The 14717-nt window shown below is 36.4% G+C and overlaps 1 protein-coding gene across 1 annotated transcript in view; it reads left to right on the top strand.

Annotated features, from left to right (window-relative positions):
• Positions 1 to 14717, top strand: part of LOC106867518 (adenylate kinase 9) — a 50851-nt gene that overhangs the window by 29436 nt on the left and 6698 nt on the right. The window contains exons 18-32 of the mRNA XM_052974713.1: positions 211 to 421; positions 1550 to 1671; positions 2895 to 3107; positions 3680 to 3873; positions 4576 to 4627; positions 5371 to 5504; positions 6861 to 7080; positions 7324 to 7395; positions 8083 to 8148; positions 8569 to 8685; positions 9443 to 9661; positions 10775 to 10988; positions 11547 to 11748; positions 12293 to 12439; positions 13567 to 13832. Coding sequence (XP_052830673.1) covers positions 211 to 421; positions 1550 to 1671; positions 2895 to 3107; positions 3680 to 3873; positions 4576 to 4627; positions 5371 to 5504; positions 6861 to 7080; positions 7324 to 7395; positions 8083 to 8148; positions 8569 to 8685; positions 9443 to 9661; positions 10775 to 10988; positions 11547 to 11748; positions 12293 to 12439; positions 13567 to 13832 — 2449 coding nt within the window. The remainder of the gene's footprint in view (positions 1 to 210; positions 422 to 1549; positions 1672 to 2894; positions 3108 to 3679; positions 3874 to 4575; positions 4628 to 5370; positions 5505 to 6860; positions 7081 to 7323; positions 7396 to 8082; positions 8149 to 8568; positions 8686 to 9442; positions 9662 to 10774; positions 10989 to 11546; positions 11749 to 12292; positions 12440 to 13566; positions 13833 to 14717) is intronic.

Genomic DNA, 14717 nt, shown 5'->3' with positions numbered 1-14717 from the left:
ATATATATATATATATATATATATATATATACAACAAAAACTTTTTACCACACAGCCATGCCTGTTTGAATAATTATAATCATATTTTGTTGTATCTTGTGTGTGGAGGAGGGGAGCTCATTATGCCAATAACAATCACAGTCTTGAATAAATTTTGTCTTCAGTTCTACTGTTTTGCTTATTTTTCAATCACTTCTCTATGAAATTTAGACTGAGGGTGAAACACCTACAACTTCAAGTGATAATGTGATGCATAAAGAGGCAGCTGAAGAATATAGAAAAGTACTGCACAACGCAAACGTTATTCTTTGCGGTTCAGTTGACGGCGTCAAAACTTTCATTGGTATAGACCCGACTATAATTCCTATTGAGAATCAAACTATTGACGATATTTTCAAGAAAGTTGTAGAAGAAGTTGAAAGTAAGTAGAAATTAAAAATTTTTTTGTTTTTAATGAAGCAGAATTTGGAAGGAAACATAAATAATGTTATGGCGTGGGTTTACATGTTGGGTGTAAAAATAGTATTACCCAAATAAAATATTTGGAATGTAGTTTTCTAGAATAACCTATCGCAGAATTATTATGGTCATACAGAATGCACTTGATACTACTTGGACATAGGTACAATATTAAACCAACACACATCGCACTAACACCGTAACCAATAACGGTTGACCATCACAGTCAACTGCTGCTGACAGTTCACGTAGTCCATTTTCAGTCACATGGGTGTGTCCAGGATCCTACCACAACAAATAATATATTGATTACAAATTTTGGCACAAGGCTGACAATTTTGGGGGAAAGAGTAAGTTGACCCCTGTTCTCAACAGGTACTTATTTTCTTGGCCCCCAAAAGATGAAAGGCAAAGTCAACCTTGTTAGAGTTTGAACTCAGAACATAAAGACAACCAAAATACCACTAAGCATTTTTCCAGGCATGTTAATGATTCTTCCAGCTCTGAAACTTTTTGTACTGGATGTAATTTTGTCCATCAGCAAGTTATTTTTCAGTTAAAAAATTACATTTGCTGTAAAGTTTTCTCACCAAAATTTATATCCAACAGAGGTAGTTTGACTTATAACAAATTAACTTTGGAGGACCAAAAGTTCTGTGTGGAAAGCAGCTGGATTAGGAAAGATAGTGATGATGTTTGTATGTTTACTTTTTATGCTTACACTATATACTATGTTGACGTGTATGCCAGAAAATATGGTAAGTTTTGAGTTGCTATATTAATTGCATTTTTTTTTTCTACTTGATATTTCATCATTATATGTCTGAAAAGAGGTCAAATTTATTCAGATTTCAAAGACAATGAACAAAAGTTGTAGACACAGAATAAAGCTACGAAAGAGCCATAAAATTTCACAATATAAAAGTATTTTGTATGTTAATTCAAATAACATCAGAAAGATTTAACTTAAAAAGAGTGAAATATAGGAATGAATTTATCCAACAACCCTATAGATAAGGTTGGTTTAATTAGGAAATTCCTAGCGCATATCTAATGTGTCTGATTGTCTATTGTTGTTTGCTTGTGACAGAACCTTTCAAACATGAAGCCGCTGAGTATTCTGTTACTGAGATGGAAGAAGATGATGCAAATTATGAAGCTGAGGTGGAGGAAGATGAGAAAGAAGAAGAAGATGACAATTATGATGAAGAGGTATTGTCTTGACATCATTCATTTTAATCAATTTTACATGCAATTACTTTTCATTTAGCATAAACAATTTGTATTGTAGTGAGCACATGAAAGTCGTGTTGCAAATTAATAAACATTTACATCAGTTCAAACATGCATGAGACATATTTAACCTGTATAAAGGCTATATTTATTCACTGCTAATCTCTTGTGAAGAATCTTTCTTGCTGTTAGGCAATAGGTTTTGAAAGACACCAACAGTTATCTCAAGGTGCCCTCCCTTGGAAGAATGGTGAATGCATTTCTCACATCTTGGCAGTCATTTGCACATTGTACTGCAAGAAGGACAACCCTGAAATGACTTTGGAAACATTTCCTTCTTTCCTTATAGGAAATGAATATCAAAACACCTTTCACCTAAAGCAAGGAAAGTTCCCCACAGCAAATTAACAGTGAATACGACCTTTGTACAGGTCAAATATGTCCCAAGCATTTTTGAACTGATTTAAATGTTTGTTTATACACAACACTGCTTTCATGCACTCACTACAATATTTTGTCTAGCCAAGGTTGGCATTGCACTTGATCAGCTAATTTTTTTATGCTGATTTACGATAAGGAAACAGATGTTTTTGAAGTCGTTTCAGGGTTGTCTCTCTTGTGGTACATGGTGCTGATGATTGTCAAAGAGTGAGAAATGCATTCACCATTCTACCAAGGGAGGGCATCTTGTGATGACTGTTGGTGTTTTTCGTCACCTATTGCGAAAAGCGAGAAAGGTTCTCCACAACAAATAAGCAATGAGTACTGGCCAAATATGTCCGAAATATATTTGAACAGATTAAAATATTTTTTTTTGCTTTTGTGTGTCAACTACAATATTTCATTTAGCTGAGGCTGGTGTCATATGTTGTCAGCTAATTTTTTTATGCTGATTGGGAAACAAATGTTTCCAAAGTCACACTGATAGGTAGACAAATGTTTCTGAAGTCATTTCAAGGTTGTCTCTCTTGTAGTACATGGTGCTGATGATTGTCAAGAAGTGAGAAATGTGTTCACCATCCAACACCTATTGCCTAAAGTAAAAAAATGGTTCTCCATGGCAAATTATCAGTGAATTCAGTCATTGTACAAGTGAAATATATCCCAAACATATTTGGATTGATCTAAATGTTTAAAAAACAATATAATTTTTTAAATAATTTTTTCCCAACAAATGCATTTTTCTTATTTTTCTTTTGTAGGAAGAAGATCCCAGAATAAGTAAGAAGAGATTACTAGGTGATGTAAGTCATTATTGTCCAGTGATGTTGAAAGAAAAAGGAGTTTTAATCTCAGCGAGACAAGAAGTAGCAGTCAAATATGCAAATAAACTGTATTACTTGACATCCATTGAAATATCAGACCAGTTTGTAGTGCAGCCAGAGGAATTTGTCCCCAGAGACAAACCATTCCAGGTTTGTAATATTAATCAATTTATCAGCAATGCTAATTTAATACCTTGAAATAACAATTTGGTTGCTAATTTAATCCTTAGGAGATGACAGGGCTGATCTATTAACCGAAAAGTCAAGTGACGAAGAAGATTGTACTAGTTCTTTCAATTTCCTACAAGAATATGTATAGTTTTATATACGTAAATTAATTTATTTAAGAGTACCCGTCAATCATTGGGCAATAAACTGTACTTGAGAAGACCTGTTGAGTCAAGTGTCAGGCTCTCAGAGTTTTGAGTTTGGGGATTTCCTTATTACTGTTCTAGTCTCTGATGAAAGCAAAGGATCCTGCTTATAATCGTTGTTTAACCCCAACATAATTGGAATGAATAAATTAAATTGAATATTAAGTATTTATGGAATTTTGATTTACTGCCAGGTGACTTTTGGCAAACCGTGTATATATGGTGCCTTGCTGTACTCAAGAAAACCCATCTTCTGCTGCAGAAATGTTAATTCTTTTACTCTAGACAATTTAATTATTCTAAATAAATTCATAAATTTTATGAAGATTTTGTGACTTTTTCTTCCAGCCTCCACCACTTAGGATATGCATACTCGGTGTACATGGCTCAGGAAAAACTGTTTATGGCCGTTACATAGCAAATAAATTTGGTATCTTCCACATTTCATTCAAAGAAAAATTACAAGAATTGATTATTAAAAAGACTGGCAGGAAAATTGGTCCGTTGTATGAAGAGGATACTACTACAGACTACGGGGAGCTGTAAGTAGAGAGAAGTAGATAAAACACTGAAAATGTATCTGTTGTATGTGGTTATGGAGGAACGTTTTATAGGTTTTATTGACGTCTCCTTTCCATGCGAACATTAAATGATGATGATGATCAGGTGCATTGGTTTGATGCTCAAGAAGAATGGAAAACTCTTGAACATTTCAAGCCTACACTCTTCGACAGAAAAGGTTGAGAGGAAAAAAATATATATATATATATATATATATATGTATGTATGTATGTATGTATGTATGTATGTATGTATGTATGTATGTGTGTGTGTGTGTAAATTTTATTAATTTATAAATGCCAAAAGAACAGGTGTTACCTAATGACATACATTGGCTTGCTGCTGTTTCCATTATGAGGAACTGTGTACCCAAAGATGAATGACAGGGTGGCATCATATTGTGTGAGGAGCATTCTGGATTGCTGAATTAATTGAGACCCAGATAAAATAGCTGGTGTTATTTATTTATGTCCCATTATATTTTGAGCTGGAATTTGGCTGTCATCTGTTCTTGGATTAATAAAATAGGAAGCAGTCATGTGCTGGGTGTTCATTTAAATTGGCCATACCCTTCCCCATGTAGTTGACTATTTACAGACTGTGTCTGTAAACTTTAAGTGTGATGGCTGTGTATAATTTTCGTCATGAGGTTAGCATCTAATGGTAATTTATTTTGATTCCAGGTCAGATGAAGAATCAGATAATAAAAATAAAGATATTGAAGAGCAACAAGCAGTAAGTATTGTTACTGTAACAATCAGTAAGTTATTTAGATGGTTGATTTTAATGTGTGAATCAATTGATTTTTTTTTCATTAATCTTTTTATTATATATATATATATATATATATGACCTTTGAACATTGGGCCTCACAGAGGCAATGACAGGAGACCAGGACCTTTGGAGATATGCTGTGATTTAGAAGACCCGGCAACTAAAGTGAGATCGCAGCTATGCATGACCGGCTCTGTTAAGAATACGCCCTGATGCGTTGGGTGATATGATATGCTTGAGTTAAGTAAAAGCAATTTTGCAGCTAAGGCTGGTGCCCCTGACTGGCTCCTGTGCTGGTGGCATGTAAAAAGCACTATCCGAACGTGGTTGATGCCAGGTTTGCCTGACTGGCTCCTGTGCTGGTGGCACATAAAAAGCACCCACTACACTCTCTATGAGACAATAGTACAAGACAATTCTATGAGACAACAGTATAAGGCAATAATATAAGACAATACTATGAGACAATAGTATAATTCAGTTCTATGCGACAATAGTATAAAAACAATTCTATGAGACACTAGTATAAGATAATTCTATGAGACAATATTATAAGACAATACTATGATACGATAGTATAAAAACAATTCTATGAGACAATAGTAGAAGACAATACTATGAGACAATAGTATACAACAATAAAATAGGTCAGTATAAGACATGTTATGAGACATTTATACAAGTATTCCATCTGTTGTTTATAGGAAACCCTCACAGAACCTGAAGAGTTGACTGAAGATGAAGAATGTATTAGACACTTTCTCGAGGCTAACAACCCTTTACCTAGTGAGTTACAGTTGTCGATTATATCACCTTGGTGGTTTGAAGAACCATACAGGTTTGTGTAAATACTCTACTATTGATGTTATCTTTTAAGATTGGTATATGATGGTTAGCGCAAGAGTTAGGATTAGGGTTAGGGTTGCATAAGAACCACAATAACTATTCTGGTTGTTCTTATTTTTTAGAAAATGGAATAAATGTTTTACTGAATGTTAACTGCCTCGAAACATCTTGGTGAAGTTGTTGAGTAGCCATGGTTTGTCTTACTGGAAGTGATTTGTACAATCAAAGTCATCATTATCATCATCATCATCATCATCATCATCATTGCTATCATTGTCGTCAGCGGCATCATCATTGTCATCTTTTTACATCTAAGTACTCGACTTCAGTCCATCGTTGTAAATATGCCAAGCTCTAGCCAGAGATGGGACCATATATTATTATATTCCATCATGCAATGGTTATTTCTGTGGAGTGCAGTCAAGGTATTAGTCAACCCTAAGATGGTAACATGTCACAAAAACAAACCAGAAACTGTGTCACTGTGAAGCAAGCTTTCTAACCACACAGCCATTATTGTGGCCATGGTAATAAGGAGTAAGGAGAGTTGTTAGATGAGATTATCAGATTGCTAGTGTGATATGTTAATGAGAATGTAGCCTGGTGGTTGAGGTGTTGCACTCATCATCACTAGATCATGGTTTCGATTCACAGAAATAGCAGTGTGTTGTGTTCTTTAGCAAAACACTTAATTTCACATTGCTTCAGTCCAACCAGCTGTGATATTTTGTTGATGTGATTGTTTATTATGTGGAATGACATGATAGGGTAGGTGAGAGAGCCTGGATCTAGTCAGTTTGAAGATAAGACAGGTAGACTGTTTGGGCCAGATATGGATGGTTTAAATGCTTAATCCAGTCCAACCAGCTGCAAATGGGTGACCTTGCAATGGACTATCGTTCTGCTCAAGAAGGATATTTGCTTACCTGACCAGTCGGGTCACATTGCTCAAAAGCTACAATGATGGAAAGAAATGCACTGTGACTAGCAATGAATAATAATAAGTTGGTTGGCATGGTGGTATTATATTTCTATTAAACCCTTCAGCATTCAGATTATTCTATTAAATGTAATGATTATTTATTCACATTGTTTTGTATTATTCATGCATTATCTTGTAGCTTCAAAATTTTGTTGATGTGATTGTTTATTATGTAAAGAAAGACATCATAGGGTAGGTGAGAGAGGCTGGATCTGGTCAGTTTGAACATAGGACAGGTAGACTATTTGGGCTGGATATGGCTGGTTTAAATGCTGAAGGGTTAAATTACATTTTAAAGCAAAATACTTATTAAGTCTTCATAGCAACAATTTTAAAACTATACGTATGATATTTCTTGTGTTTTAGATCAGTTGGATTTATATTAGAAGGTTATCCGAGCATGACAGATGATATCAATTCAACAGCAAATAGCGGATGTTTCCCTGAAGTTGCCATCATCTTAAGCATTGAAATGGACGATGTCGTTAACAGATTGTTGCCAGCCAAAATAAATGCTTGGAAAGCTAAAAGGGATGTGAGATTTGAAAAAATAGAGAAGAAAAGGGAACAATTAATGCAGGAAAGAGTTAGTAAACATTTCAGAAATTATTGTCATTGATTTCATTCTTAAAACATTATTGTTAGTTCAGAAATTCTGTTAATCTTTCTCTTATTCTTTATACCTTGTCATATAATCTCTCACCACTTAATACCCAGTTATAATTTTAAATTCACCTCTTTATTTCCCGCAACAAATAATATGATTCTTTCCAATACTTTCTTTATTTTTATTTTAAAATATTTTATTTTATCCATTTTCCATTTCAAGAGCGAAAACATTGAAAAAAGACGTTTGGAAATATTAAATGAAATGAGTGAAAAACAAAGAGCAACAGAAGAGGTATTTACTTAATTATATTGTAATAATTAATCAATAATTTAAGACAGTGAGCTGGCAGAATCGTTAAACCATTAGCATACCAGACAAAATGCTTAGTGGCGTTTCAGCCATCTTTACGTTCTGAGTTCAAACTCCGCTGAAGTTGACTTTGCCTTCCATCCTTTCAGAATCCATCTTGTTCTCTCTCCCTCTTTTTCTTTCTCCCTTTCCGTCTCACTCTTCACCTTTTCCTCTTTTTCTCTCTCCTTTTTCTTTCTCTCTCTTGTTCTCTCATTCACAACACCCTCCCATATCTACCATCATGGCCCACCTACTATAGCCCCTTACATATCCCTATATCTCCCTCTCTACTACTCCCTACACCTTGCACATCATTCTACTACTTTCTGTTCAATTCTCCCTCCTGAGCCACTCCTATTTCTCCCATGAATTACCATGGGATTGCACCTAGAAAGTTCCCTTCTGAGGCACAAGTCTGGGCAAGGTTGTTTGACAATGATGATGGTGATCACTACTACTGCTACTCTTGATGCTGCTGCTGCTACTACTACTACTACTACTACTACTACTACTACTACTACTACCTTAAGAAAGAATTACAGTTGTAACGATGTAATGATGTAATTTTTCCTTCTTGTAACTAAGCTGCATCTTTTTTTTTTTGTAAAATGTTCCTGTTATTTAAAGGAAGGAAAAGATGAGGATGCTGAAGAAGAAATAGACATTGAATCAACACTGTTGGAAGAATTTCCGGTAATTATAAGTTATGTCTTCAACTTAAACTTGACAATAGATTTTAGAACATTGAGTAAGTTTCACAGTAGACTTTGGGAATATATTGTGGTGTTTTACAATTTAGAAATAAAAAAACTGAGTATTTTTTGGGCCATTTATAATCCTATTTATTTTATAGAACTGGGATAATCCTCTGTCCACTTTTTAGAACTGAGAAAGTCCTCAGTTCATTTTATAGAACTGGAATAATCCTCAGTCTATTTTATTGAAGTGAGATAATCATTTTATAGAACTGGGATACTCTTCATTCCATTCTATAGAATCCTGTTTTAAATAATGTTTTACAAAGAATATTTATTGAAAGATAGTCTTTGAATAGTTTTCTCTTTTGATATAATTTCTTCATAAATCTACATACCTATGGATTCTGTCTTGCAGCTGCCTGAAGATGACAAAAGGAACGAATATGAAACTGAAGAAGAAGCCAAAGCTAGATTTTCTAAAGATATTTCATTGCTTTATGATATAGAGATTACAGAAATAGAAAAAGTTCGGGTCAGTTTCTATGATTTTCCTTTGCTTTTTATCTTTACAACATCAAGGGGTAATAACAGATGTAGACAAAAGAAAGAGAAGGCGATGTTCAATAAGAGACAAACACTCTAGCCTGCAGGGAAGTTCCTGACTACGGATAGTCTGTTACCAATCCTTGGGTAGTGGCCTACAATGGTTTAGCAGCTGAAATTGTTTGTTGGCACTCCGTCGCTTATGACGTCGAGGGTTCCAGTTGATCTGATCAACGGAACAGCCTGCTCGTGAAATTAACGTGCAAGTGGCTGAGCACTCCACAGACACGTGTACCCTTAACGTGGTTCTCGGGGATATTCAGCGTGACACAGTGTGACAAGGCTGACCCTTTGAATTACAGGCACAACAGAAACAGGAAGTAAGAGTGAGAGAAAGTTGTGGTGGAAGAGTACAGCAGGGTTCGCCACCATCCCCTGCCGGAGCCTCATGAAGCTTTAGGTGTTTTCGCTCAATAAACACTCACAATGCCCAGTCTGGGAATCGAAACCGCGATCGTATGACCGCGAGTCCGCTGCCCTAACCACTGGGCCATTGCGCCTCCACTGCAACTGAAATATATTATCTACATCTGGAATGATGATACCAACATGAACTTGTGAAATTTGTTTGTAGTCAAGGCTATTATAGCAACTTCATTTATGAACTTTTTTTCACAAGGTAGAAATTCTCTGGAAGAAATCTGCAATACATATTTTGTTCTAAAAGATTTTCTGTATCATTGCAGGTCGCTTTGGATGATCATCTAATTCCTTGCATTAATATCGAAGCCAATCAGAGACAGCATATTGTTAATTATATTTTGATGAAATCCTTGAAACGCTATGTTACATATCGACAAAGTCTGTTTGAAAGAGTGTATCCCGTGAATGAACAAATGGCAAAGACACTTCTAAACGCTGGATATAAGCTACTAAGTCATTTGGGATATTGGTGTCCTGTTATGGTAATTCTCACCCTTGTGTCATTTACATATTAATTGTTCTTTATGTACGGACATCTAGTATTATGTAATTGTTTCTGATGTGTTTATAATACTACTGATATTTTTCATTTTGCAGCAATTTACATTTTATTTGATAATTATTGCCATTTTAATGTCCAGTTTACCATGCTTTCATTGGTCAGACAGAATTTGTTCAAGTGGATTTTCTGTGACTGGATACCCTTCCTGTTGTCAACCCTTCCTTGTTCCCAAAGTATTTTTTTATCTCTGGCCAAACATATTTGCATGAAAGATTGAAAACAAACATCCTTGCAAGGTTGATAAAATAAGTACAAGTTGAGCACTGGGGTCGATGTAATTGACTTAACCCCTCCCCCCGAACTTGCTGGCCTAGTGCCAAAATTTGAAATCATTATGAAGGCAGCAAGCTGGCAGAATCATTAGCTTAGTGGCATGCTGCCTATCTTTACGTTCAGAGTTCAAATTCCACTGAGGTCGACTTTGCTTTTCATCTTTTTGGGGATCAATAAGATAACTGCCATTTGGGCTCTGGGGCCAATGTGATCAACTTTCCCCCTCCCCAAACTTGCTGGCCTTGTGCCAAAATCTGAAACCAGTATTTTTTGTCCAAAATACTATGTATTGAATGAAAAGCAATTAAAAGACTTAATTAAAATAGGAATGGCTATAGACGCAGGAGTGGCTGTGTGGTAAGAAGCTTGCTTCCCAACCAGATTCAGTCCCACTGCATGGCACCTTGGGCAAGTGTTGTCTACTATAGCCTCAGACTGACCAAAGCCTTGTGATGGAAACTGAAAGAAGCCTGTCGTATATATATGTATATGTGTGTATGTGTCTGTGTTTGTCCCCCTGCTTGACAACTGTTATTGTGTGTTTCCATCCCGATAACTTAGCAGTTCGGCAAAAGAAACCGATAGAATGGGTACCAGGCTTACAAAGAATAAGTCCAGGGGTCGATTTCTTTGACTTAGAGGCGGTGCTCCAGCATGGCTCCAGTCAAATGACTGAAACAAGTAAAAAACAAAAGAATAAAAGAAAAGCTATACTTAATTATATTGTTGCTAATAATAATTTTTTTAATTTAATTTCAAGCTCAAAGAAGGTAATTGCATACTGCCTTACCAAAGACCGAACCAAAAAAGAGTGGCCTGTATATATCGTCAGTATATCTACTTCTTCAGCTCAGTCCAAGCACGGGAGGAATTTAGTAAGAACCCATTGTATTACTTAGAAGGTATATCGCCTAAACTTGTAGTTCCAGTCAAACTCAGCATCATCGGACCACCAAAGTCTGGGAAAACTTATTGTAAGTTTAAATTTTCAGTCTTTATAACTTTAACTTTTAATGCCATTTCCATGTTTTGCAAAATTCCTGATATGAAATCGTATTTTGAAACAGATATTGTTATATTTCAGGATGGTCATTTTTTTTTTCTTTTTGCCAAATAAGCACACTTTATGTGTTCATTCTTCACTTGTTTATTATTGTTCTTATTTTATCTGCTGTCCATTGTCTGAAAATCTTTCTCATGACACATCTGTGATCTCTTCAGTGACTCTTCCATCCACTTGTATCCCCCCACCTCCGTTCTGTTTAATCCATTCTCTAAACAGAACTAAAACAAGACTAAACAGAACAGGAGGATGCACATGGATGGAAGAGTTGCTGAAGAGGTCACAGACGTGTGACAAAAGATTTCCGGGCAATGGACATAAAATAAAATAAGAACAATAATAAACGAGTAAAGAACGAATATATAATGCATATGAATATATACTGCGTGTGGCGGAAAAGAAAAAAATGACCATCCCAAAATATAACAATAAACGTTTTATCATTTGAATTTATATTTTCTATTTTCAGTTTGTAACAAACTTGCTGACCAATTTGGACTAATGAAATTATCAATGGGAGACGCTGTAAGGAATGTGTTGGATAACCAACCCAAGACATTTCTTGCTCAACAAATATTAAGCTACCTTATTAAAGGGTCCATTGTTCCAGATGAATTAGCAGTGAAAGCTATTGAAGTGGCTCTATTGGATGTCACTGCTCAAACACGAGGGTATTTATTTTCATCTTTGGTCTTCTAATTGCAACAGGGCAAAAGGGCACAGGTGAATTTAAGGGAACCCCGATGTCTGGACATACTGCAATTCCTTGTGTGTGCGCACATGTGTGTGTGTGTGTGTGTGTGTGTGTGCGTGTGTGTGTGCATGTGTGTGTGTGTGCATGTGTGTGCATATGTTTATTTGTCACTATCAAACAAGCTGTGTCATTCCTTTCCAATATTCTGTAAATACATGCCTGGTCACTGGAAATATTACTTTTCTTGAAACAATTAAGGGTTGGCAGCAGGAAACCTGCCTCAAAATAAATTCTGACTGACCTATGCAAGCATGGAAAAGAGGATATTAAGTGGTGGCGATGATGATGATGATGATGGTGGCGGTGATGGTTGTTGTGGTTGTTGTTGTTAAAAAACAAAAGAAAATCTATGCAAGCTGTGACAGATGGCATGATATCATTTTACTACACCTTCGCATTTTAGATATAATTAATCCTTAAAATTTTACTCAATCTTACTCAATTACTTCCTTATCTTTTAGTTATGTTTTTGACGGCATACCTGCGACTGACCATCAAGCCAAATTACTGGATGCCAGGAAGATTATTCCAGTAAAGGTCATAGTGTTGAATACTGCCATGGAAGAAACTGCGTTCAGAGGATCTATTGAACGAGTCGAGAAGGAAACGTGAGTCTGGCTGAAAATACTTTGCCTCCAATAAAATCTAAATTTTGTCTGATGTAATTCTGGTCATTTTATTCTTCACCTTTTGGTATTATTAGATTACTCTGTTAAACATAATGCTTGTTGCTGGTGTCATGTAAATGACACCTGTGAAATTGTAATCGTGGCCATAGCCAGTAGCATGATCTGCGAATGTTGGGCCTCACGGAGGCAAGGAACAAGGTGGTGAAGCATGATCTTTGTATGTTGGGCCTCACGGTGGTGATGACAAGTGACTGATACTTGGCAGTATGCTGTGCTTGGGAAGACTTGTCAGGCCAAGTGAAACTGTAGTCATGGCTGTTGCCAGTGTCACGCAAATGGCACCCATGCCAGTGGCACATAAAAAGCGCCCATTACACTCTTGGAGTGGTTAGCATTAAGAAGGGCATCCAGCCATTGAAACCATGCCAAATCAGATTGGAACCTGTGCTTTTTCATGGCACTGCACAAGCACCTTTACATGGCACTGGCTTGAGTGCTTCTTATGTGGCATCGGTACAGGACCCTTGCAGGCCAATCCCCTTCACCAAGGGAACCAGCCTTAACACTTATTCTGTGAGTGTTAATTGAGTGAAAACACCTAAAGCTCCACGAGGCTCCGGCAAGGGATGGTGATGAACCCTGCTGTACTCTTCCACCACAACTTTCTCTCACTCTCGCTTCCTGGTTTTGTTGTACCTGTAATTCAAAGGGTCAGCCTTGTCACACTGTGTCACACTGAATATCCCCGAGAACTACGTAAAGGGTACACATGTCTGTGGAGTGCTCAGCCACTTGCACGTTAATTTCACGAGCAGGCTTTTCCGTTGATCGGATCAACTGGAACTCTCGACGTCGTAAGCGACAGAGTGCCAACAACAATAACATGCATCATACAGTCTTTCTTTCACTCGGTGAGAGAAACCTTTGTGAGTACAAAAAGTACATGAAAATGAAGTCAACTGAAGTATTGTATTTAAAATTTAAAAAAAGAAGCCCCAAATGGCAGCCGACCATTTTTACAAACAAGTACATTCCATGCTTTCTATTCAATTGTTTAGAAATTCAAGCAAACTTTAACTTTCTGTTGCTATATCTGTTTGCTTCAGGTCTTATTCTGAACATAACAGTGCCCAGATCCTTGCAGCAAAACATCAAGTATACAAGAATGAAAGCCAAATCATACAGGAGTGGTATCAGAATAGCTTTGACAACCTTTGTATAGTCGTTGGGCGACAGTCCAAGTGGGCTCTTTGGAATGAAATGAAAGAAATCATATCGGATTCTGTTGGAAAAGTTCAATCGTATTTAGAAAATATCAAGGAAGGTAAAGAAAGGTTTTTATGGCTTGGCTGCCAATTAAAATTCCTGTGGATTTATTGATCTGTTTGTTAATATTTTGCTAATTCTTCAAAAAAAGCAAACATCTTTCAGAATTTTAAAACTGTCATCATGCTATGCGTCAGTGTTCTTTTTATTAACAATCACCGTCACTGCCACCACCACTACCACCATCACCTCCACTTGTTGCATCACCATCTGCACCACCAAAGCAACATCATTACCACCACCACAATAACAACAACCAGTACTACCACTGCCTCTGCTGCCATCAATACCACCACCCACAAGACCACCAACACCACCACTACCACCACCGCCACCATCAACTCCACCAATGCCACTACCATCTCTACCATCACCACCACAACCACTGCCTCATTTGCAGGCTTTTTTTTTTGTGAGACAAACTTTCAAATAGAAATCATTAGATTCCTTTGAACTGCGAGATTAAAGAATAAATCTCTAAACCTTAAAACCACTTCTAATTGGAACAAGGGAAACATAATTCTTTTCTTTTCTTTTAGTTATTTGACTGCAGCCATGCTGGAGCACCACCTTGAAGGGTTTTAGTTGAAGAAATCGACCTCAGGACTTATTTTTTACACTTAATACTTATTCTGTCAATCTCTTTGGCCAAGCTGCTAAGTTACAGGGACATGAATGTACTAACACCAGTTGTTAAGGGATGATGGGGGACAAATACAGACACACACACATAGATATAATATATGCATACATATATACATACATACATATATATATATATATATATATATGATGCGGTGGTGGTGGTGGATAGTGGTGGTGGTGGTGGTGGTGGTATGTGAACGATTCCAAAACTTTCTTTTAATGTTTTTATAGAAGTTCTCTCTGTTTTGTGACAAATCTAATCAAGTGACAAACGAGTAAATACAAA

Source organism: Octopus bimaculoides, chromosome 19 (genome assembly GCF_001194135.2).
Source record: "Octopus bimaculoides isolate UCB-OBI-ISO-001 chromosome 19, ASM119413v2, whole genome shotgun sequence".
In the NCBI taxonomy this organism is placed as follows: domain Eukaryota; kingdom Metazoa; phylum Mollusca; class Cephalopoda; order Octopoda; family Octopodidae; genus Octopus; species Octopus bimaculoides.
This window is presented reverse-complemented; position numbering and strand designations above follow the sequence as displayed.